General features: G+C 35.8%; 1 protein-coding gene across 1 annotated transcript in view; it reads right to left on the bottom strand.

Annotated features, from left to right (window-relative positions):
* Positions 1-1,100: 1,100 nt before the first annotated feature.
* Positions 1,101-27,469, bottom strand: part of LOC114353805 (adenylate cyclase type 5-like) — a gene marked incomplete at both ends in the record, with an annotated part of 42,021 nt that continues 15,652 nt past the window's right edge. Inside the window, 5 exons of the mRNA XM_028305923.1 lie at positions 1,101-1,245; positions 1,820-1,978; positions 2,888-3,034; positions 7,994-8,086; positions 21,975-22,096. Coding sequence (XP_028161724.1) covers positions 1,101-1,245; positions 1,820-1,978; positions 2,888-3,034; positions 7,994-8,086; positions 21,975-22,096 — 666 coding nt within the window. The remainder of the gene's footprint in view (positions 1,246-1,819; positions 1,979-2,887; positions 3,035-7,993; positions 8,087-21,974; positions 22,097-27,469) is intronic.

The raw sequence follows: 27,469 nt of genomic DNA, 5'->3' as shown, positions 1-27,469 counted from the left end.
TCATAAAAACTAAAAAGTCAAAAGTAAAATTTAAATAGTAAATATTTTTCATAAACAAGCTTTTGATGCTGTAAAAAGAATAAAATAAAACATAAATTCTTTCAAACCCATCAACTTATTACTTTACTCAATTTAAAGATTAAAAACTTGTCACGGGATTTACTAGTGTAAAAAATACATTAATTACGTAACTTGATTTTGCTAAAAGTCTGATCTGAGAAAAAATCTAATGGGTAAATTATACATTATTTCTTTATTATTATGTATGATGTACTGTCTTATGTACAACTACGGATTAAGATCGTTTAGTCGACGCAGCGTTGAAATTGTACAGATAAATGCAGTTTGCGCACTCACTACGCGACGTCAAGCAATAAAAACCTAAAATTCGAACGCCAACTTTTTGCTACAACGCTCTTAAGTAGATAAGTGGGTAAATGTACATTTTTACTTAATTTTTCTGTCAAGTTGATGGGCGGGGCTTGTCACTTGACACGTTTTGATAAGCAGTTTCATAGTAAACAAGAGCTTGACGTTTGGAATTAAGTTAAAATTTAGTTACGATGCAATTTGATCACTTAAAATTATGTTAAATACTTACTTAACTACTTAATACGTGTAAATCAGCCTTTAGTGTCCCGGTAAGTACTTTCGAATAATTTGATACATCTTAGGGTTAGCTGCCAGCTTCGTTAGGCGACCGAAGCTGTCTACTTAAATGCATTAGCTCAACTGGATAAATCTGCTCAGATTATATTGGCTGGGATTGAGTAAAGCAATAACAGTATTCAAGCCGTAAACTGACGATATTACAGTGGACTGGGTGATAACGAGGTATTAAATTGCAAATTCACGTAGGAATCGGCACAAATCGTATTAGATCGAATAACGATTTTTGGGAATGTGTGTTCTAGTATGACTTTAAAAACTATGAAAGTATAAAACAGTGACCTAATGTGAGGTGATACTTATGAAAATTTTCTCATTTAAGTAAAATCAAAACTATCTGTGTTATCAAAATGGAAATAAATTATCTGGATATTAATTGTTTCTCAAAGATGATGCTAATGCATTGTACATAGAAATATTCTAAGACTTACGACACGGCTGGTATTATCAGGTACAATCAGGTAGGTCTCAATGTTATGGTCCTTCAGGTATGCGTTGCGTTGGCCACCATTGCCGGGTTCCACCTTGTAGTCGTCGCCGAGGCATGCCAGGGTTTCCTTCGTGATGTGGACGCGTCTGTCAAGCATTGAGACAGGTCAAAATGTGGTCATATAACCGTATTTAAGAAAAGACACTGATGTTAACATTACCTCCCGTATTCACAAACATTGCTATGTGGTCTCATAGTGCGCGTAGACACACAGGGTCCCAAAAACCTATTCAGACAATACTTAAGTAGCGGAGTGACACACACGAACCAATCACAGAACTCTATTCAACGTTGTGCGTCCGACTTCGCATAGGGTTGCTGCTTCACAGAAGCGTCGTTTGTGAATACGGGTGTAAGTAACTTTAAATCATCATTATTTCAGGCTATGGCACTGCTCGACGTAAGCTTTCTCCGAGGACAATGAGACAGACAGAAACACAGAGTATGATCGCCCAATTTTTTCATCCAGCCCTTGTCAGCTATCTTCTTTAAGTCGTCACTTCATAGGTGTACTAAAGCTATAATAATTGCATAGTTTTAGAATCAGTGCTCCTCCTGCTTAGCCAAGATCTACATTTTGTCAAAATTACAACTTGCAGTACGTTCATACCATTTTTATAGTTGAAAACTTATCAGCTCCAATTCATTTCAAATACTTACCCAGCAACGCCTCCACTCTCCATGTAGTTGGCGAGGGTGACGTCATTGGACCATACATCGAACTGCCACTTGCGCAGGCCGAGGACCACGCAGTGCACGCGGCCGGTGTGGATGCCCACGCGCATGTTCACGTTAACGGCCATTACCTCGCGGACGAGGCTACAAGTGAAAAAGTAAATTGTATCACGAATGAGAAAGTACAATAATTATTAAGGGATAAAATCAAGAATACATAATTAAGTAACTAAAATGGCGTAGCGACCCAAAGAGGTTTTTAAGGCCAAATCGATAAGAACCTCTACTCCCGGTCTTTTCTGCAGGACCTCAATATTGATCTTAATATCAAATACAATACCATAATATAAAATAATATATCATACTTTAGTACGAAGGAACAACTAGACAATTAAAATTGGCTGAGGGGTATAACCAAATCTCAATCACTAAAACGAGGCTACAGAAAACATTGTTCAAGTCACTGAAGTGATGCTTCTTATTATAATGCCTATTGGTCATGCTATCAAGTGCTAGAGTTAAGCTCTGTATGTATACCAAAAGTTTAGTGGTCGAGCTTTCGAAATTTCGAGACTTCAAAACGTAAAGCCGGATTCACACCGTCGACAAGTGGCTCATGCTCTGCAACCAAGTGCAAACAGCGCCAACTACATTTACTCAGAAGCTTTCTGCAAAGTTCTGTATGGACGACAAAGTTGGTAATCTATCATTTGACTGCGGTTTCTAAGCGCTTTACCTGCTTAAAGGTCAGTAGCTTTTATAATAAGGTTAAATATTCGCCGTGTATTATTATTTAATTTTGTAGTGAGTATTTAATAATAGCAAATAGACAGATTACAGTAGAATTGTGTATCATTGTGTAAGTACAAAGAGGCAGAGAAAATGACAAAACAAAATTAAACCGGTGTTCAAAATCAACACTATCAGTGTTGAGTTTTAGACCATGCATTTAAAAAAAAGGGTCGTGTTCCTATAATGGAGACAAGACAAACCTGATGATAGTCCCTGCAGTGGTGACAAAGAAAAATAATAAAGAATGTAAAGAGTACTCACGCAATGGCATCAATCATGTCCAGTCCCATCTCGACGCAACACTTGGCATGGTCATCGCGGGCCTCTGGGAGTCCAGATACGCAGTAGTAGCAGTCGCCGAGTAGCTTGATCCTCAGGCAGTGGTGCTCCGCGGCAAGGCGGTCGAATCTGCACAAGTACAATGCAAATCAACTCATAAACATGAACTACATAGTGTTGAATTTCCAGGAGATATCTTTTGCAACAATGTCTTGCTACGAGTACAATGAGTGCTCGTAAGTGTTACTCGAAACGATCACATTTGGAAGATCACGATGAGCGACTTGATTACGTTTTACTTAGTTCGAAGTACTAATAAAACCTGTTTTTATGTATATTATACGTATATATTTGGGCAATAATTTGTAGTTTCCTCACTGCCAGATAGTTTTGACAGTTCCAACACCTTACCAGATAATCTTTTGACGGTAACTGTCACGATGACCCAAACTTCATGATACACCAACATTCTAACCTATATTGGGAGCATACGCTGACAAACTTTCAGCTTTTATAAAATGACGTAGGTACTTAGGTCCTAATACCCACGCTTCCAAAGTAACAAATCCAATTGTATCTGAGTTAGAATCTTAACTGAAACAAACTTTACTCTAACTTCTTTACCAATTTCCTAAGCAAATAAAAAACTATTCTAATTTCCAAGACCTCAACTGTCTCAACTGAGGAAATTCCCCACAAATTATTCATCAGGAGTGTCACTGAACTTGCGAAGTTAAGTTTATTCGAAGCTTATTTACTGTTTATTATTCAAGTTAAGGCCACAGAGGAGTTGAGTGTCAGAAATACGCTCTCCACAGTTACGAATGACTTCTTGAAGTTGAACGCTGAACGAACGACTTAAAGTAAGAAGAGGTTTAGCTGTGTACTAATAATTTGATTTATCTAGAGCCCGATTCACCCAAACTTTTATCCGAGAATAACTCCTGGTATAGCTGGCACATTGACAGTTTCAGTATGGGAAATATGTCAAAACTGACGATTTAATCTGATATTAATATTTACTCTTGTTTGGTCGAATCCACCTATAATCAGTTGTTTAAACCTATTTTCTCTTTAAATATTTTTTTTCATTTGCCGCTTCCACGGCAACTTAGCTTTTATTATCTGTTTGCGCTTTTAAAAAACAGCTCTTGTAAAGCCTGTATAAAGAAGCACGTCCACCACACCAGCCTGGACGCGTCTGTCGTAAAACTGCAATAGGTGTAGCGGACAATTTACGAGCGAGTCCGTCCCGGTAATGAGGTTCGCACGTCGCTCTAGCGTGGACCGATCCGGTGGTTTGTATTGACTTGCAAACTGACTTGATAAGGTTAAAATAATGTGTTGATTGTTTAAAAAACAACGGTTCGAACGTGAACATCTATATATAATGTTTGAAAGTTTGTGAGGTTGTAGATGGGCTATCGCTGGATCTACAGAACTGATTTTGATATTCTTTTACCAATAGAAAGCCACATTTCTTATGATTGTCATTAACCCGAAAAAAGAAAACAGAGTGAAAAGCTGGAGGTACGAAGCTCGTCGGTACTTTCGTTCTTTTTAATAAAGTTTGGATGAGTTCGAGTATTATCCATGAATACAACTTACTTCTTATATCATGCATTGTGTAGGTTTATTTTTACCCCAGTAATAAACTTATTCAGTTCATGAGGGCTGCTCGATATATTTTCGTTCTTATTGCATTTATTGCGAACAATGCAGTATCGGCACAAAATAGGAATCGGTTTACATTTTGTCTCGGATTTTCTTCGATGAAAATACGTTTGAGAAAAGAACTCTGTTGCATTCTTTTATTTTATTACAAGATACAGACTATGCAGTGGTTTAAGATGACTTATAGGCACTATAGTTTTAGTTTATGTCTAGGCAACTTCATTTGCAAATGTAAAGTTTTGTATTTTGTACGTAATGAAAAAGTATACAAACATCTTGTGCTTGCCAAAACCTCAGTTAAAAAAGGTGAAAACGCCCTTTCTGAGAACTTAAACTCAATTAAAAGGCGTGACTGTAGTGTTTTACTTTTCAAAAATGTATTGAGATCCTATATAAAAATAAAAAGTTTGACGAAAAAGTCTTATTTGATTTGAGAAATTAACACTAACTTTCAGACCGAATTGAAACAAAATCCAGTCCAGTGGAATTGAAAATAATGAAAATTGAGCATCAGATAACATAATTTATTTGCTTCGGTATCTACTTGCGGTCTCATTAAGTGTGTTCGCATATTTTAACCCTTTCCCTGTTGATTAGAGTGAATGTATTAGGGCGTGTGGGGTCGTTAGGACCCGCGTCCGATATCGTAAAGGTGTTTTGATGGATGGTCCAATCGTCCAGCGCCACTTTATCATCGCGAAAATGATAAATACGCGTGATAAAATAGGGACGAGACATTTATAAAAACGTCGATGCATTGACCATGTGATTAGGTACACGAAAAGTGAAAATACAATAGACTATACTAAGAACTATAAGTGGTTAGATATTAGCCTAGGCGCAGACCACCAACTTTTAGTTGGCCGATAACAAATCGGTGTAATGTGCGCACTTTCATACATCTCCATACTGAGAAACAGTCCGACACAACTATCGGCCAACTAAAAGTCAGTGGTCTGCGCTTAGGCTTAGGACTTTTTCATGTCTGTATCACCATGACAACAAGATAAGAATCAAGTATTTTGTTGTATTTTTTTAGAGTTTTTAATCTGATACGAATATATCTAAGTATCAGTCCTTATTGGAGTCTGAATCCATTTGGCTGATTTATCCTTACATTGTGAAAATTGAGGAAACTGTAAAAGTTATAATTATTATTGTATTACAAAAAAAAAAATTTCAATCTCACAAATCAATCAAAATGTCGATATCGAGGCAAGATCTACGTAAGTCGATCACCACTAGTACAGAATAACGTGGCTGTATATTTCGGGCTTATGAAATATTGCGGGGTTGAGTATAAATCAATGCTTACAATTTTCCCGCTTATGTTATTAGGGAAATTTGTTAGCGTTTCGTCACTGGGATTATAGTGAGCTACGGCAGACAGCTGGTTAAGCTGTACTACGATACGTGTATACGTTGAATATACGACCGAGCGTGTGGCGAGCATTCGTTGGATAATATTATTAATGAATTAGGTCAATGAAATTTACACGCGCGCAGGGTCACTAATTTTTATGCCAAATACTAATAAAATTCATCATAAGTCATTTTTTCCTGTGTTTCCTTTCCTTTTAAGGAAAAATAATTCGCAAAATACTATTATGTGCATAATAAATGGTGATAATAATATTTTCTTAACCTGAAACTTTGAAGAGCCTTAAGGGGAGCAAAGGTTAAGTGGGAGAGCTAACAGTTTTAACTTCTTTATACTTTTGTGTGTTCAGGCTTGAACAAATAATAAGATCCCGAGAACCGCGAAATTCTATTTAAAATAAATAATGTTTTAACCTTTCCTAGAATTTGAACTGCATGTTTTCTTAGATTTCATTAAAGAACACTTGTGACGGTTTTCCTGGATTCTTGCGAATGTCCGTTGAGTGCTCGGCCGAATGTCTTTAGTGTGGGCGCACCTTAATGTAACGTGTTACGTGCGATAGTGCCCCTTTATCCGCGCTGTAATCGCCGTCCTTGGGTACACATAAACTAAGTACAATTAAGATTTTCCGTCAGCCCTCTAAAGTACGGGTTAAATGAAAGATTAGGTACGTACAAAACTGAGATTCAATGAATGTCATTCTTGTAAACATGTAAGTATAAAGCATTAAAATTCCATTAAATGAAATGGCGAAAGAAATAGAAAAATGGTAAAATTTTGCAGTCCATTTTTATGTTTCCGTAGTCCTGACAAGGAAGCCTTATTAAAGCGATACCAACGATTATTTAGGTATTTAAGTATTTTAATGACATTGAATTGCTTGAACTTTAAGAAAGGAATCACATTGACCGGCGCGAGTCGGCGCGCAGCGCAGCGTAGAAATTAGGTAGAATTGGCGTTTCTGCGCACGTATCCGCTGGAATACGCTCGGAGCCAACCGGCTTCCGACGCATGCTCGCGCTATCCGGATTGAAATGTCAGTTAATCAGTCGTAACTTGTTGAAAGCAATTGCGACTCTAAGAACTGTTAATAAAACACATAGGTACTATTTTCTTTAAGGCCATATTATATGTATGGCGCGCGTTGGTCAATGGACATCGTACCTTATAATGTTACTCGTATGCTTCTTTTTGACCGACGCTATAATTACTTATATTTTAAAACTAAATATACGTGATATGAATAGCATATAAAATGCCAATAAAATTGTATGTGAAGACCCTCCGTATTTCTTTACGCAAACAGCGTTGTTTATTAAAATTTGCAAAATTAAATGGACCGCAAAAGCAAAAGCGATTTTTCGCAATAACTTTGTTACCTTGGTTTGTATCGAAAACGTGTTAAGCCCACGGATATAAGGGCATTAGTATAATGAAGGAAACACGCTCTGAATATTAACACGGTAAAAATATAATAATAAAGCAATAACAGAGTTTTCGGCTTCAACAATATTCGCTCGCGGACCCGAGGGAGTGAAAATTCCGGCGTGTTTGCACGTGAGTTTTTTAATAACTCAAAATAAATAGGTACGTTTAAAGTGTTAGGAAACGATTTAATTGGCAATTGAATAAGTAAAGAGAATATTTGAACTAAAGACTAACACTGAAATATTTTGTAAGTAATAGAATACCTATAAAATTGTTAACCAATCATTATTGATTGAAAACTTAATATAAGCCCTAAAGTAAGTAGAGATTCAAACTCAATCACGGGTCTTTTAACAGCAAGTGACTTGTGAATTCTTTGTGTGGCACGTTTCATAGCTTTCAGTACAATAATTGAAGCAATCTTTTTTTTGCCTACAATTGTAAGCTTTAGACTGATAAGTAACCTCGTTACTTCCAAAATTTGAATTTCCTACTTTGAACCACAATAATGAATTTCCGCAAAAAAGTTAGGTACTTTTGTAACCTTTTAATTGGTGACCGTGTACAAAAACATGTTTTAAAGTAGTATAGTATTTGAAACTTACCGTGCGAAGAGCTCGTTCAGCAGGCGCACCAGCTCCTCAGCCGTGCATTGGTCCGATAGGGAGGTGAATCCGCAAATGTCGGCGAAGAGGATGCTGTGGACAACGCCATCTATTAGTAAACATCGTTAAACCATTTAAAAAATAGAGGTCTTTAATTGAACCGCTACTTAACGAGCATGGACTCGTACTGAGTCCAAGTATTAGCCTAGGCGCAGACCACCGATTTTTCGTCAACCGATAAGTATTCTAGTCGGGCAGTTAATCAGTATGGGCATGCATGGAAGTGCTCACATTACACCGATTTACTATCGGCCGATTCTTCATACAAATTAAAATCAGGCCCAACTAAAAGGCACAGACCACCGAGCTTAAGCTTATCTATTAGCTTACTGCTACACCTTCTAAATTTTTATTTTCTGGCAAATAACCGGAATCGAAACATACCAAGTGGGAACACAGTTAAATATTAATTAAGGCTTAATGGTTAGAAAGTACTGGAAAATATTTGAATACAACAACACAGCAATGAAATCGACATTTGAAAACGTTTTGTAAACGAATTTTGAATAATTACCGGCAAAATTCATAAAGCTCTCTTTTTCAGAAGTACCTGCCATCGGAAATTTAGTCGGACGTGTGTTGCCACGAGCGATCCGATAACGTCATCAAACTGACGTTTGCGAATTGTGATTTCACGATCATTTTTAGGGTTCCGTACCCGATGTAAAAGCACAGAATAATATAAGTACTACGTACAGAAGTTTTACTTCGCGAAGGTATTTAAAAAAATGTATGCTCAATGTCATTAACAATATGGTGTAATTTAGCTTGTCTCAAGAGTCAAGCAAGTTTGTCAGAAGTTTTGTTGACAAACGTCAGTGATCGGTACTGCGCCGAAGCTATAGGGCTGACTTCGGTAAAATGATGTGACGTGAGGTGCCAATCTGCAGAAAATGGCGGAGGAAATACATGATTTAGCATGAATTATCATGAATAATATTAACTACTTATTTACCTCTCAGTGTCTTGAGGCAACTTAAAAAAGTACATTCTGTGTTTTTATTATTATTTAGGCAGTTAAATACTGCACAGTATTTAGTACACCATTTTCTTTAATTTTTTTCCATCATACACAAGAATACGCGTGCATGAGTCAATGTTCGCTCGTATGTGAGGCCTTGTCGAATAGTACTCTTGTAGGGGGCAATCGTGCGTGTTTTGTTTTCGATGTAAACTCGCGGAGATGAACAGGCCTGGTAAAAGTCTTTCAGTCTGTGTCACCAGGCTGTATTCATAAAACGTGCTAGCCATTGACAGTTGTTCACATAATATGATGTTGCCATTATAGCGCTATAACAATATTTTATACTGAATATTAAGATATACAACAAGAGATTTTTTTTGCCCAAAATCTTCAGTTTCAGGAACAAACCATTTACATAATTACTACAAGTTTGTACGAAATGGCCGGTGCACGAGTCCAACTCGCACTTGGCCAGTTTCTACAGCATTCACGTCGTTATTTAAGCTCATTAAATTCTTTAAAATTCAAATCGTTATTTATTAAGCTCATTCAATTCTTTAAAATATCTTTATACCAATAACTGCAAAATCAAATTTCACTAAGAAGTCGGCAATGTAATTATTAATTAATCCTTTGATCCAATCTGTTTTGTTATTGTTGCATTTTGTTCATTATATTTTCTGATAAACATTAGAACAATTAAATAAAATACAGTAGCACCGCTCATGAAGTTGGTCGATACACACACCGGCAGATTTAGCGGAACGCAAAAAAAAGTATGAAAATAAGGAAATTTACTACTGATCTATGAAATATTTATTATACAAAATAAAGAGATAATTAAAATAAAATAAAATAACATATATTTTTTAAATATTTAGTCGTTTTTATTTAATAAAAAATCATCGAAACGAAATTTCAATTTTTCAGTTTTGAACAAAAATTAGAAATTGTGGCCAGATTAAAAATTAGGGTAGCTTATCACTATCCAAATGAATGAATTAATGATGGGTATTTCCCCCTCTTGCTCTGATGATGGTTTCCATTCATCTGAGCATGCTGCAGTTAATGATATGAAGGGTATTTTGGGGCAATGTCTGCCATTCCTCTAGTAACGCGTTTCTCAACACCACCGGTGGTATTCTGAGTTTAACACATCTTTTAAGAAAGTCCAAGACATGCTCTATAGGATTCTTGTCTAGGGATCTTGCCAGCCACTGCATCATGGGTATATCCAAATGGTTTAGATGTGCCTGTACTGAGCGAGCACTGTGAAAACGAACATTATCGTGAATTAAACTAAAGGAGTCCACAATAAATGGAGTAAATGGCACATCATGTTCTTCTAAAATGTTCCTAGTGTACCATTCAGAAGTCGTATTTCCTCCATCACCCACCACTAACTCCGTGCGAGCTCCCAAAAAAATCCTTCCCCACACCAGAATTAAGCTACCTCCATAAACCACGATATTTTCAAAATTAAGACTAAATGTTACGTTCTCTTTGTGTCTCCATATTCGCTATCTTCCATCGATCTGGTTTAAGAGAACTCTGCACTCATAAGTGAAGAGATCATGCCTCCAGTCGTTCAAGACCCAATCACGATATTCACGTGAAAAGTTCAATATGTTTTTTCGGTGCTGTGTCACAAGTTGGAGCTTTCTCGGGTATGCACGACCCTATACCAACTTCAGTAAATCTCCTGTGAACTGTGGGCTCAGTCACTCTTACTCCTCGAGTGTCTTTAAGGTTATTTCTGGCTTGAACAGCAGGTAACCGCGACTTTCTGAAAACTCGAAGTTGTAAAAAACGGTCATCCCGTCGCGAAGTACGCCTTTTTCTGACTTGAACCCTCCTCCTAACGACAGAAATGATCAATCTGTACCGTTGGTTACTGCCATGGGTGGTCGATACTGATCAACGACGTCTTACGGCAGCCGATTTGTATGCATGGCCGTTACTTCTCATTTCATCTGCCTTAATGATTTCTGACGGTGCTAAGCTGGGCATAATAAACCCTTATAAGTAACTGAATGCTTACACAACAAAATTCTCAGAAAAAAACATCTTTCACGTAAAAGAAATCCAAATTAGCAAAAGCTTCATTCAATTCAAAACACTCAACGAAACTGTTGATGGGGTAATTTAAACAAAATAATTAAAAAAATATACTGTTGGCAATTATTTTTTTCATATTTAGAATTAAATTAAAAAATAATGTCATAATTAGGCATTTTTTTCCTAAAATAATGATGATATTGATGCTTTTTTTTCCGTTCCTCTAAATCTGCCGGTGTGTGTAGTTGTAAAAAAGTAATTTCCCTAAATCCACAACGAGGAAGTTTTTGGCTTGCATCAAACCAGCATTATATGGCTGAAGGTGGAAGCAAACTTAACTCGGAATCCTCAACCACACAAGAACTGGCTATTATTACCTTAACTTTTTGACTTCATTTTCCATGAGTAAATTGCAGCTACAAGAGAATCTAACTCTATGTACGTAACAATAACAACTTAGCGACAGGCGCCTGTTTTTGTCGTTTATTTAACTGCATCTATTACCTACACACTGAACGCTATTATATTGTGACCGTCCGTCTTATGAAACTTTATTCTCCATTAATGTACTTGTACACAGACCCTCGTTGTTTGAAAGCGAGTACTTTTGGTGTGCTTTCATGTACTTTTGGTGTGCTTTCAACGTAAAGCTTCCGCTCATTTATTAGTCAAGGGATAATAAAGACATACCTAATAATACTTAATTAATGTTTTTGTTTTTGTATAATGGGTGCGTTTAGGGTCCAGATTATGTAACCATGGGCGTAAGCAGCTTTTGGCTCTATAGTAGATAGTCTTATCCAGCGTAGGGACCTAGTCAGATTTTTGTAGACATTTAAAAACGAAACATAGGGTAGGGTAAGAGAGGTTTAAACCAGAGGAGCAGCTTAGCAACTAAGGGTGGATTCGACAAAACAAGAGTAAATATTAATCTCAGAATAAATCGTCAGATATTCGACATTTTGACATAATTATTTCCCATCCTGAAACTGTCAATTTGCCAGCTATACCAGGAGTTATGAATAGAAATTTGATTAAATCGGGCTTTATTAGCAGCATAATAAGTGCAAGAATAATTCCGGCAATTCAGTCAAATGTGAACAAGATTCAGGAATCATCTGTATTGCCGCAATTTAAGTTCAAATCGCATCATCGAACAAAGTGCTAAACCAAACATGGTCAAGTAACAGAATGGGCAATAATCGCCCAGTTTGGGCCAAATTTCTTCCCCATTTGTCGGGTGCCCGCCGAATGGCCCACCATTACTTTTTTATCTACGGTCTAATCCGGCAAAGGATCAGGTTTGCAATAACGGAAAATATTACCGCAACCATTACGAGTTTATGGTTATTTCATTTACCTTTCTTTACTGGTGTCGACCATTTTAATAAGAAACGCGGTGATTGTAAATATGGTAATATTTTTACAACAGGATTTTATGACTTGAAATTTCAAGAGGCTATGCGTTGTTCAAATGCAATGATATTTCCACAGGGATCGATGTTTCAAAATTGAAAGCTCTTAAATTAAAAAGTAAAGAAACTTTCATTTGAGCAGCTTACGCATTTCTAGGCTGTGAGAACAAAAAGCAACCCTTCTTAGAATGGAATTAATTACTTACAATTATTTTCATTCAAACCTGGCAAATATTATCAAATTTCCCACAGAAATCATCACTAATCCCGCGCACTGCGCCGATCGAACCCAACTTATTCAATTTCGCATCACGAGGGATCGATTCCCGAACATTTTCCCCTGACGATAAATTGTCTTTAGCTTACTTTGTACAGTCAAAAGAGATAATTTGACCGTTTCATCATTCTCAAGCCGCCAGGATAAGGTCGAAAAGTGGCCAAGTATTTTTTGCCGTCGACTGTACCCACTTTGGTCAATTTTTGCCGACTCGGTGGGCGCAAAGAATCTGTGTTTGAAATCATTTAATTTTGGGTCGTTTTTATCATTTTTCCGATGTGACGAAGGTTTTCCTCGTATTATCTTTGGAGCGTCAAATAAAAAGTCTATTGCTGATGTCGATTTTGAAAACTGCGCAAGTCACATTTTCTTTAAGTTAGCTATTTGACCTTCTTTTTAGTGGTAAGTTCTTCTAACAACATTTTAATTTGACCTAGTAAAGCTAGGTCAGTACGGTCAAATTGAACATCGCGTACGTTCTGAATCGTTGCACTGACCAGGGTCAATACAATCAATTGGAATCAATCAAAAACAATCAGCATCAGAAATAGAGGCCTGTTAATTTGCATTTTGAAATGGTTTAAATTGCTTAGGTATCTGTTCATATTAATATGTGATCTGGTTTCCACAGCCATATCATTAAAAAAAAAAAACTAAATAGGATAATACTAAATAAAAAGTTTCCACGTGTCAATAAAAAGCGACGAAAAAGCGAAACGTGAAATATTTCACACCGCACAGTGTCTAACGTTTTGGAATAACCAAAAATGTTTTTTCTGGCAGTGACGTGTCGAACTGAGTTGATTAAATTTTGTCGACATGGATATTTCGTGTGCAGTATTATGTCGAAGTTCAGTTGAAAAACAGTTTTAATTCGAGCGACGCAGAAATACATAATACTTTTGTTGTTTGTGTCAACGGCAAGACATACTAAAGAAATTCCTGGTCATATTATTTTTGCAAGTAAACATTTGCCGACTTTTCATTTGGGAAATTAGAAAGAAATAATGTTTCCCTATGTTTCTTCAGAGTGCGCTTTGGGAACTGAAAGGAGTTTTTGTTGACCTATATTATAGCAATACTTGTGTAATTTATAGTTTATTTGAATGAAGGTATAAATAATGAATTTGTTTTTGGAGAGCTCGCACCTAACTTTCCTATTTTTCTAGAAAGTTTAATGTAGCTCCGACTAATATTTAGGCTAATGCTAAGACCCACTTATAAAACTGCAAGGAATTTTTGACACATGTAAGGATTCTACTAGCGCGAAACTTACGGGCTTCCCTATAAAATAGGAATCAATTTGTATAAGTTCATTCTTGCTCTAGTTCAGTTTAATAGAAGGGATTTTTTTTTCAAGCAATTTCTCCGAATAAATCCTTATGATTTGTAGGTTTCTGGAATGCATCGTACACCTGGTAACAAAATGATGAATGATACTTGATTAACAATATCTTTCCGTATTTCTAAAGAGAGACTCGAATATAAGTGATGGATCGGTGAATTAAGCAGCTGTTGTTACAGTGAACTAACCAGTCCTAAGCCAAATAAGGATTTTGTCAAAGAAAATTCAGTGATATTCCGAGATTTTGTCAATCATATTTATTACAAACAAATATTGTAGAAACACTCTGAATGCTGGTTAATAAATTTGAAGATAAGATAATAATATCACAAAACATTTTGTAAAATAGATTCTTTGTATAAAATTGTCCTAGTCTCATAAAGTTGACTATAAGACGAATATTCACTCCATCTACACAATATTTGACAAAAAGAAATGGAAAAATGAAAGAAAGAAAATGAAATGTTTATATGTCGAAATTTCTATTGAATAATATAAAACCCAGCCCCGCAGTTTCGGCAGATGTTCGTCGACAATGTTATTGTAACTTTCGTTCCTTTTAACATCATGCTTATTATTCATCCTTCACTTTTAGTTCTGAACATTTTCTTTTGTCTTAGATGCCTTTTGTGTATTTTGTCTTTATAACGAATCACTGCTTCTAACAATCATAAAATATGCAGTTGTGAATTTATCACAAAACGGTTAATCGTGAGTCTGACTCACGCACGAAAAGCTGTAGGTATACACAATTTTGGTTACTTTGACCGAAACAAGAAATTAATACAAACAGTACGAAAAATTTCACTATCTGCTTTACTTACAATACTGTCCGTTCAAAAATGGACGGACATCGACAGGCAGCAGAATTTTTGTACTGAGGTCCCACTGGCACTTTGAATACGGAACTATAAAAGCAGAGGACTATGTTGTTAACTCAGTTGGCTTTGACAGCGATACCAGAGACCCAATCAGAGAGTGAATTTTTTTGGGGGACTCAATATAACCTGCAAGCCTCTGAAAGCTTTGGCAGGGATGAGTCGCAAATTTTTGAAAGAAAGAAAGAAAGAAAGAAACATTTATTGCCATGGACATCACAGAAGACAAAAGATGTAAATAATAGAAAAAAAAGTAAATAAGACATAGGTGACATAAAATAAAACATACAATGAAAGTGAAAGTAAAACTGAGCAGTGCCACCCTGTCGCACAGCGATGTCCATCGCAATGGGACCCCACTCAGCATATGCCATGGCCCCCGGTGAGGGAGGCCACGACGCTGGTTTTCAGTGTGCCCCATGCCGAGTGGGAGTCACGGACACTAACCTATACTGCATAAAATATACATACATAAATAATAATAATAGTGCGCGTATAAATTTTAAGTGTAAGTACAGTATAATATTATTATAAAGAAAAGATGTAATAAGATATTATAAATAAAACGATAATATTTGAAAAACAAAACTGTGTGGGTGTACATAATAAATAAATTGTAATGTAATAAAGTGTTTGTGTATACAGTGATTGTGTGTGTCTCGACGACCACAAAACCGTCACGTGCGATCGAACCATTTTGCGTGGTTGTGTCTATTCATAGCGTCAGGTAGGTGAATCAGATTGGCCCATAATCCTGAGCGCGTTAGTCGCATCGCCTACCCACTAGATGGCGATACAGTTATTTAATTGATACCATAAATAATTATTTTAGAAGTTTACTGCTTGAATCTGAGTTACAAATTCTAAAAGGTCAGACGAGGACCTCTAGGCAAGTTGTTTTGAGGATTGTTTACTATTTCTGGGTTTACAATGATTAATTTAGAGTCATTTGCTTAAATAGAATAGCAAAATGTAAAAGAACATTAGTATTTCATATTAAAATGGAATTTAAATTTTTGTGATCATTTACTATTTTTGTCGGTAAAAAGTATTTGTTTGACTTAATATTATCATCTTTCATTTGACATTATTGATTGACAAACATTTGTGTGCATGAACATTATAATAATATTTGTTTCGGGCTGGGTGTTTTCTAACCATTCTTCTTCTTCCTCGGTCCCTCACTGATGAGGATCGCGACCACAGATAGTGTTCCTCCACAGACTGCGGTCATAAGCTGTGTGGACTGCACTATGCACGGTTTCTAACCATAATATTTATTTATTTATGTTATTTAAGTATTTTCATATCCCATAGTACAAGCTTTGCTTAGTTTGAGACTAGAGGCGCAGTGTTAAAATATTATGTCGAAGGATATTTAATTTTATTATTTATTTATTAACTATTTGAAGATTACGTAAACCGTCATCCAACTTACGGTTTGTTTTTACACTGTGGCGTCAACGCGTCGCGCGAGTGTCAGTGCGAGGTGTGCGGGGGCTGAGGTAAACAAATGCACGGCATCGAGGCGGTAAATCCTAGCCTTAAAATAAGTATTTGCAATTTACCAATCAGGGACTAAAACATACGGTTTAATTTTGGTCGATAAGATCCATGACTTGATAATTTCTGTACCTACTACAGTGTATTGCAATAGTAATAGTGAAAATAGTTTAAGATTATGTTTATACTTGCTGAACTCAAATGTTCTGCTCCAGAGCAAAAGATTAAAGGCTTCACATAAGACGGGCGGACAGGCGTGATGAGAACCATCCCTAATTATCGAAGGATATTGGGCCACGATTACATTTTAATAGTCCTAATGTTTGCGTGGACGAAGGGATAATGTACGAAGTTGATAGAATGTCACGAGCATTTAATGGTGTGAGGGCATTTGAAGGATCTCAAAGACGTTACTATTATGAATTTGCTAAGGGACTGTTGGGTAAATATTTCAAGTGCTCGTTTGTGTCAAAATAATTATACGAGAATTTTCCTTGTGATGTGTAGACACATTTAGAAAAAAGCTCCTTACTGAGTTTCAAGCAATACAGGATTAGCTAATTTTTAAAAATAAAATAAGAAAGAAACAATTCTGTAAATAGGTTTAAATCCTGATGATGGGCCTTAGGTGACCTGACTGGCTGTAAGGGTCTATTTCCAAGTTTAGATAGATATAGATTTTATAAAGCCGTATTTTCTTATAATGCGAAATAAAACCAATTCATTCAATGGTTCATTCTCTCTATTGGACATATCTCATAGACATAAATACATTATAATAATATCACAAAGAACACTGTAAAAACTAAGTTTATTTTATTAATAACTTTAAAAGTTCCAACTAATCATATTAAAAACCTATGTTAACGAAATGAAAAGAATTGCGAGATAAAAAATAAAATATAATGAAATATTTGATTTGATTAAAACAGTAACCTAATGTGTCTTCCAAACTCTATATTATTTAACACAATTTTATTTCATTTTTATATTATTTACAGGCATCCAATGCCATAAAATATCTCCCAAAAAACTACTTACCTACTCACGAAAATATTTCAATTCTTTTATAAACATTGTAAAACCTACATTGGCAGTGTTTAAATGTCCATTGAACAATGTACACAGTAAAAGACAAGACAAAAGCGAGATAAATATTCTGTCCGGTCCTTTAGGTCATCAACGTCTATTCAAAACTCAACGTCTACGTGACCTCGGGATTATAAGCCCGCTATGTAAAGAGGTCAGGGTAATTTTCCATCAAAAAGGCACTGTTCTCTTGGATAATAAATACTCTGTGTAATTACCAAACTGTAGATCTAGAATAAAAATTCACTCTTAGAAAATACCTTCTCTGCCCAATGATAATACAATACATAGTACCTAGTCTTCAATGCTGAATTGAGGCGTCTAGTTTCAAATCCCGCTAAAACGATTTTGATAAGATTTCGAGAAATTGAAAAAAACCGCTTATCTTATAGCTTTGGCCTTAGGCAAAAAAATATATGATACGAATTATTATTGTCATCTTGCAAAACTAACAGTAATTCCTATTCACCTTTAAATTAAATATAATTTGAATTATAATGAAAACTATTTTCATTTTGGCGTACTTTGTTACGAACATTCCGTTTTAATGGGATTTGAAACGGACATGTTGTATTTTAGCGGGATTTGATAAGAACAAATTTTAATGCATGAATGGCGTTCTACAATAAAGTCTAATATTAAATAACCCAAAAAATGATAAAATAAATAATTGTCCGTATAATTTGTCCATTCTATAATATTCAAAGCTATTGCACTTATTGGTTAGGTTATTAGATTAATCAAGTTTTATCGGGTTATTAAAAAAAAAACAATTAAATTACAGCATGTAAATAAGAAACTTTTATAAATTATTTTCTCAATCTCGTCTTTGCCTTTTTATAACATAATATTTATTCCTAGACATCTGGACATCAGGTGATCCATCTGCTCGTTTGCCTCCTGTCACATAAAAAAAAACATCCCACGATATTTATTTATTTACTTCACTGACTGACTGTACAGGGATATAAACATACACATTACACACATACATACCTACCTACTCTCGAAACACATTACCCTCCTGCACTCGGGTAAAAAGTAACATACCTTTATAATTAAATTCGTCTAAAGGCATTGAGCTAGTGAAGTTTCTATAATCCCAGTAGTGATCACCAACACTTAATAGTAACAATAACCAACGACAGCTAAATGGTTAATTTTGCATAACACCATCAAAGCTGTTTCAAAAGTAGTTTTTTAACAAATTTCTCTTTCCGTTTCTGGCGATCCTTGGTGCGTTTCCAGGCTATTTCATTACATGGTTTCTTTCTTGCGTCTTTAGGGTTACATTTTTCCACGAACTGAGACAAATCTTCCATTATTTTGGATCAAAAACAATAAAAAACCGCAGCAACCTTAAGCATGTTATGAAAAAATCTCCATACTGATTTCGCAGTCACGTGACCAAAATACCGTGCTGCCATTGGTCAATCAACTTTTAGAGGGTTTTGAAAGAAACGGACGGCGTTTTAGCGGAGTTTGTAACACAAACCAAATTTTAAGTGCTAGTTTAGTAGTCTTTTAGTGAATTTTGATCGAAAATGATTGAACAGTATGATGAGAAAATTGCAGTAACGTCATTTAGAGATATAAACAGAAATTCGTTGCAGGAGCGTTTTAGCGGGTTTTGAAACTAGACGACTCAATTGTCGATTCGAGCCTATTATAAATAGTTGAAGGCAAGCAAAACAAACAATTAAGTTTTTAATTAATTTATTCCAAGTAAATAATTAAGCTTTAATTTTTGCTCTTAGTCTAAATATATTATTTTACTCGTATATTACACAGAGATTGCGTTTGCGTCAATCTTTTTTGAACGTTTGACCACCATTAGGTGTAAGATACGTTTTTAAATCCACATAACAAGAAAGAAACGAAGTAAATAAGTAGTAGCAGATTGTAAATACCACAACTCAGCTACCCAAAACAAGAATAAGTAAAACAATTACTCGATTTGCACTTTTTGGTGCTACCCTACTCAAGTTTAAAGATAGCGGGAAGGGCAGTCGAGACGAAACATTATTGGGGCTAAACATTTCCGTCCCACGGCTCGGGTACACTTTCATTTATGGTTTTCAGTTTGCGAAATGATATTGAGTTAGTCGTGGCCATACTTTATAATTTGGTTAAAAGGGTCACACACACGCACCTTGAAGGGACAGGACTCGAAAAAAGGGTTATTTAGTACAAGTATCTCGATAATATTTGTAGAACTTTATGGTGGCTCTTCTAAAGTTTACAAAGGAGTTAGGAATGGAATAAGAGAGTAAGGTCCGGTTTCCACCAAGGCGGAACAGAGCGGAGCGGAGCAGAGAAGACGTGTTTTGAATAACCAATCAGGTTTCATTATTTCTACATCTCTCCACTCCGCACATTTCCGCGCCACCGCCGCTGTCAAATTTTATAGAAAAAAATCATCAGACCGACACATCTGGTGGAATTTTATGTTTTTAATCATAAAAATAATAATATGGCCACTTTGAACTGATGTCCGTTTAAAATGAGATAACACAATTTCAAGCGTCTATTAAATTACGAAATTTGATCTGCATCAAAACACGAACCCTTTATTTCGTTCCCTGAGGCTTAGAAATCGATTTTAGTGTCCACGTGTAGGGGTCGGAGGGTGGATAAGCGTAGGGTCATACGTCCGATTCATCGTATAGTACACGACACGTCAAGCTAAGCACTGTGGAATCTTATCTAGTTGCAATAGGGGCGATTTTGCAACAAGAATGTATAGACTCATGTGTTTTCTACTGTACATTCGAGTAGATAATCAAATTCGGAAAGCCTCACCCATAATCGAGATTGTCACTCGGACCGTAAGCCTGGCCACCTTAACGGTAAGATGCAAATGGAATAGCTTTGCAGCGGTCAAAAATGAGTATCATATAGTATAGTAAAACAAAGAGGTTTGCATTGAATTGATAGGTACGTAATAAAACGTAGAGTGTAACATAAAGACGTAGTGAAGGGATCGTATTTTCTATTTCTTTTTTAATTCTCATAAACATTTTTTTTTTATTAAGTTATTAATATATCTAAAGATGGTTTATTCATCTGTCAACTAGAATGACCACCATGGTCGACGAGATTCACGTTATGAAATCATGGATAAATAAATCAGTTATAGCCTGACCAGGAACATAAAAACCCTGGCATAGAGGCGCGTCAATTGCATTTGATAGTGCAACACTGAGTACAGTCGTACCTGTGTTAAATTAATAGGCTAACTTTATGTATCGGGATTCAGAATTATGGGCTAATTTAATATTTTCATAATTTAACAAAAAATATTATAAAACAGGTAAACTGGTTTAAATAAATTAAATGAAACCATCAATCGAGCAAGTAGGATTTTATTATTATTCATCAATAATCAAATTCTAAACTTGAATATTCAACTACAATGTCTGCTCATGAACGCTTCAAACTCGGTACTTCTTTCCCAATTCCATAAAATTCAACACTTACAAAGTGACAAACAACTTTAAAATAGGTAGTTGAAACAAACCACAGCAAATTTTCATAGTTGACTGTACTATACGATAAACATGTCAGTCAATTTGACAACCTTTGTCGGAAACATTATTCAATGAAAATATTGTCCGAACCCTTAGTATTTCTCTTCGACAAATACTTTAACACATTGTGAACCACTTTTCTTTCACGACTATAAAAATATTTTAGCAATTTAATTCACAAAATCAATTGCGCACATTTAAAATAAAGTTTGTTTACACTTTGACAACAATAGACTGACATGTAAGGTGACATGTCAATGAAGTTTTCAGTTACTGTTGCCATTAAAAGAAATTAGTACCATTAATTTTCCGCAACATGGCGAGGGTTTTTATGTTCCTGGTCAGGCTATACCATTGCCATTAGGCGTGGGTGGGCATACACCGGAATGCAGATGATGTTGCAAAGAAGAACAGTCCATATGCCCACAACGTTTGGACGTCATTTGCTTGTACCTGCTAAACTAATTTTCCCTTTCATCTAAATTGACGCGCACCTCAGATCATAGACTATGATCTGAGACGCGCACCCTATCAGGCGATGTATACCTAACTGGATAATTATAGATTTACGATAATTGTAACAACTTTCCCAAGATAACGAAGTCGAAGTTTTCCAAAAAATAGCCTTTCCTTACAAATTGTCGTTAGTCTTTTATTATTAACACATCTGTTTTTTTTAATTTTAAATAACTTGAAAAAAAAAATTAGTTTTTTAGGACTTAAGATACTTATTGGTTCTGTAGAAAAATAGTTGGATACCCATTTGAGTACCATTTTTGTTTGATCACTTATTATTGACCAATGAAGCACTAGCACTAGGTATACTGGATAGATTCTTATAAAACTAATGTATATTACATACCTGACATTCTCATAGCGCTGGATGTAGATCTTGTGGAATTGCTCCTGTCGGGGCTGGCTGGCAATGTCAGCCTTCATCTCCATGGCGACGTGGCGGGGAAGAACCGACAGCAGGAGGCGCTCCTAAAGCAAAAAATAACATTTGTAAAATAAACTTTGAACATTAGGAGATAAAACATAAAGTAGAAAGAGCTTGTGTATTTTTATGTCTAAAGGATGGGGCAATGCCATTCCACCCATACTTTACAGCCCTTGCATTTAGTACAACGAATTTTTAAATTTACAAACTTAAGATTTTAATACAATAAAATTCACGTCATAAAATTATGGAATTAAGATACCTAAACCAACATCCGTGCCTTCAACTTCATGCACTGCCTTAGCCATGAATGATGTTTTTATATTCTCATATATTGTGTTTGTTTTTGCCTTCAATGTAAAGTAAACTAACACGTAATTAATTCCAAGACAAAACAGACGCGGCAAATCGACAACATACTTGCAATTGTTACTGCAACCACTTAATTAACAATTATTGCGTACAATTAATTAGCAAAGGTAATACAGGATATTGAACAATACTCTCAGTGGAATTAATTAAATTTCTATTGTGATTCGATTAATGAATGAGGAGAAAAATATTTTCCAACGGCGATGTTGGGCGGGCTATGATTGTTCCCGGAACCATTTTGTTGTTTTTAAACACATATCTATAACATAAAGCAGTTCAAATAGAATAAGTTTAATTATGAAGTAGGTAAATTATTTTCAATTTACTTACTTGATAATGCTATGATAAAAATTAAGCGGATTGATAAAATTAATCATTATGTTTAATAGGTAAAATCGTATCTTACTTTGTTAAGCAGTATAATGTATGACAAAAAACTAATAATTCAATAGTACTTTTAATATTCACCAGACTAAGACACAGTTTTTATGGCCAAAACAATCAAACAAAATAGTTTTATAGAATGGCTATTTACAATAAATAGGTCCCATCAATTTCCACAGCAAATTAATTACATTTCTTGAACGGCTTACAAACAGACAAAGTTACTTCCGAATTTATAAATATCAAGTATGGATTGTTGTCACTGAATAGAGAGGTCAAATATTGACTTTGTTGAACCCAAACTTTGATGAGTTGTGTGCGTTCCTAAGCACACAATTAGTCGCGTGCGCCTCAATTTGTCCCCGTAGCACAAAATATAACAGAAGACAAACTCCATACTAAACGCGCTCGAGCCACGCACACATAGACACCGCTCCTAGCAAGACTGTCTTGGACGAATGCGAGCGCGACGTGGCGCGACAGACGTTCGCCACACGTTCGCTGTGGTTCGCTTGAGTCACGCGCCGGTCAACCGCCTGTGATATTATTTTGTTTTGCGAAATTGACGAAAATGAGTGAACAGAAAAAGTCGTATTATAATTGTTCGGTATTTGGTTGCTTAAACTCATCATTAAATACCGAATTTTCATTTTTTAAATTACCAGTTGATTCGGGGAAGTAAGTAAGTTATTTATTTGAATTTCAATTGAAATTGAAAGCCAACTCAATTATTAGGAATATCGAATTGTTTTAGAGAGGTTTTAGGAATTATTGGATAACTATCTTTTGCCCGCGGCTTCACCCGCGTGAAATTTAGTTTGTCACAGATCGTCATNTAGTTTTATAGAATGGCTATTTACAATAAATAGGTCCCATCAATTTCCACAGCAAATTAATTACATTTCTTGAACGGCTTACAAACAGACAAAGTTACTTCCGAATTTATAAATATCAAGTATGGATTGTTGTCACTGAATAGAGAGGTCAAATATTGACTTTGTTGAACCCAAACTTTGATGAGTTGTGTGCGTTCCTAAGCACACAATTAGTCGCGTGCGCCTCAATTTGTCCCCGTAGCACAAAATATAACAGAAGACAAACTCCATACTAAACGCGCTCGAGCCACGCACACATAGACACCGCTCCTAGCAAGACTGTCTTGGACGAATGCGAGCGCGACGTGGCGCGACAGACGTTCGCCACACGTTCGCTGTGGTTCGCTTGAGTCACGCGCCGGTCAACCGCCTGTGATATTATTTTGTTTTGCGAAATTGACGAAAATGAGTGAACAGAAAAAGTCGTATTATAATTGTTCGGTATTTGGTTGCTTAAACTCATCATTAAATACCGAATTTTCATTTTTTAAATTACCAGTTGATTCGGGGAAGTAAGTAAGTTATTTATTTGAATTTCAATTGAAATTGAAAGCCAACTCAATTATTAGGAATATCGAATTGTTTTAGAGAGGTTTTAGGAATTATTGGATAACTATCTTTTGCCCGCGGCTTCACCCGCGTGAAATTTAGTTTGTCACAGATCGTCATAAATTGTAGCTTATATGTTATTCAGGGTTATAAACAATAATACTGCAAAGTTACATCATAATCCGTTCAGTAGTTTTTGCGTGAAAGAGCAACAAACATCCAGACATCCAAACTTTCGCATTTATAATATTAGTTGGATAATAGTGTCAACCACTCAACTAAATACTACTTCCTTCTCGTGTATTTGTTTGCAAACTATTACTATAATAACGTACTAAATATAAATAAGTATACGTGGATATCTGTTATTGTCTTTCTTGCATAGTATTAAGAGTAACATTTTTCTATCATAACGAAATAAACACAACACATGACAAGACAACCCTGGCGCACGGCCGAGCGTGCGAGCGAGAGAGGTATGCATACATGAGTTTACCTTCTGTTATATTTTGTGCCCGTAGCGAGAGAGTGTTGGAATCCGAAGTACTTGAACTCAGGAATGCGCAGTTGAGTTCAGAACTAGTAACATTAACAGAACTACACTTAAGCAAGAGTATGTTTTGTTCCAAGCCCGGTAGTTTTGTTCCGAGCGATCTTAAGAACTAAATTAAGTTAGAGTATCATATTATTAAAATTTAAAGTAAAACCTTTATAATGGTACGATAGTAACACATCAAACTAAACTCTGTAGCAACCTGGGGGTTGTTAATAGATGCTATTTAGCAACAAAAATCTGTCTGTTAAGTTTTTTAATTGATCATCATTAGGAATTTACGAGTAGTAGTACAAATAGTAGTAGTAGTTCATAAGATCGCTCTGGACGAATAGNATACCAAATAGGGTGATTCCATAAGTACTTTAGCTCACGAGTGTAGTTTACTGGATTTTTTTTCTGGAGCTCACTGGGAATTTTCGGCCAACGTGAAAAACACGCAGCATTTTTATAGGTGGCAAAGCAAACATTCCAATATGCGCGATTTAATAGCAATATGCAATATTCATTAAACTTTACCCTTCAGTGTCAAAATGCCAACCGAACGGAATATTTCTCGAAGCTTTGAACTGAAAAGTTAACTTTAATTTGTTACACGTTTTATTTACTAAACCATTTGGGGAAACGGGTTTCGCGATGGATGTGCGGTGTTTGTTGAAAAGATAGCAGATTTTTTCGAATATTTAAATGATTTGGCATTCTGACACGTGTATTGCTTGTGTCTAGAGACAAAATAATTGGATTCATTCGTTTGGAAGATCTTGGAATAGATTCCCAGGAGGCACAACACAATGTGTCATTATTATATAAAAAAATGCTTACCTACTTATGTATTTAATTTAATAAAAGTATTATATATCATAATTAAGAATTATTAACACGACACTAAGTAGCCTAATAAATAAAATATGATTTTATTACGTATAATGTTATGTTAATTAACAGTAATTACATGTAACTCGCTTGTTTGATCCCTCCATGGAGCTGTTGTAGCCAATAACAACACTTGTAATGTGTATTATCTAGTAAAACATGTCGGCTGAATTAATAAGCTGTAACTACAATTTATTTACACACCGAATTAAGACCTTTTTTAGATGAGTCTCCGGGGTACGTATTACCACAGAATAATAAGTACTACATACAGAAGTTTTACTTCGCGAAGCGAAAAATGTATGCTCAATGTTATTAACAATATGGTGTAATTTAGCCTGTCTCAAGAGTCAAACACCATTTTGTTGACAAACGTCAGTGATCGGCACTGCGCCGAAGCTATAGCACAGAATAAGTAATAGTACAGGTACAGAAGGATTACTCCGCAAGACGATTTAAATAAATGCGAGTCTTGCTACGACGCGATACAGTGGAATTCAGCTCGCACAGCACTACGTACCTACAATTTTATTCACCTACAAGTTTTGTCTCTTTCTATCGCGTGCCTCTGAACTCTTCTTACGTTGTTAGGGTTGCTCTTGCTGTCTAGTGAAAAATTAATTAATCTACTTATATGTAATGAGGTACGTATGTAGGTAAGTACGCATTCATTATGGAAAACCTTGGTAGGTTAGGTTCCTATGCTATCCTAAGAATTATTGATTACCTACATGACCAACATACCTTTCAGCATCTTTGGGAAGCGAAAAAAAAGATAAATCCGGTGTAGATTTCTTTTCGAATTTAAACACCCGAACCCCGCACAATATGTATTTCTCTTTATGTCCATTTTTAAATAATACTTCGATCATAGAATTAGGTACATACTACAACGCACGCCAGCGTCCTGACGGACGCGCGCGTGACACTCGACTGATATAATACCCGCCGGCGGGGCGCTTCGCTGTAGGTAATTATCGGATGTACCGCGCGGAGTGAGCCAGGCCTGGCTATAGGGCTGACTTCGGTAAAATGATGTGACGTGAGGTGCCAAACTGCGGAAAATGGCGGAGGAAATACTTGATTTAGCATGAATTATCATGAATAATATTAACTACTTATTTACCTCTCAGTGTCTTGAGGCAACTTAACAAAGTACATTCCGTGTTTTTATTATCATTTAGGCAGTTAAATACTGCACGGTATTTAGTACACCATTTTCTTTGTTTTCTTCCATCATACACAAGAATACGCGTGCGTGAGTCAATGTTCGCTCGTATGTGAGGCCTTGTCGAATAGTATCCTGTAGGTGTGCCATCGTGCGTGTTTTGTTTTCGATGTAAACTCGCGGAGATGAACAGGCCTGGTATTACCCACTAGGCACCCACTGAAAATCAGTGTTTGACAGCTATACCTAATGTCAAGATGACACTGAGCGAGTGATCTTTTTGTCAACATTTTAAACGGGTACTTTCCTATCTAATTGATGTGTAAGCGATAAGGATATTTCTTTCTTTCTTTTTATTAAAGTCACATATCTTGGTTTATACTTTTTTTTTTATTTCTATTTTTTTTAATCTATTTATACTTTAATTTCTATATAGAAATTAAATCAATCAAAAGCCTCGCGATAATCATAAAAATCAATCTACTTTTGAAATTTTCATGCTAGAACACCCGCATTGATATAAAAATATGTCGGCTCGTCAGGGATTCGAACCTCAGATATTGTGGGCGAAATAGGGTATCGTGCAATGAGAATGAGACTTGTGTTCGAACACTTTTAATAATCGTCAAACAGAGTTCAAAAT

The sequence above is a fragment of the Ostrinia furnacalis genome, unplaced genomic scaffold (assembly GCF_004193835.3).
Source record: "Ostrinia furnacalis isolate ACB-3 unplaced genomic scaffold, ASM419383v2 OfSCF1813, whole genome shotgun sequence".
Lineage (NCBI taxonomy): Eukaryota > Metazoa > Arthropoda > Insecta > Lepidoptera > Crambidae > Ostrinia > Ostrinia furnacalis.
Note: the sequence above shows the minus strand (reverse complement) of the source record. Positions and strands in the feature narration are given on the sequence as shown.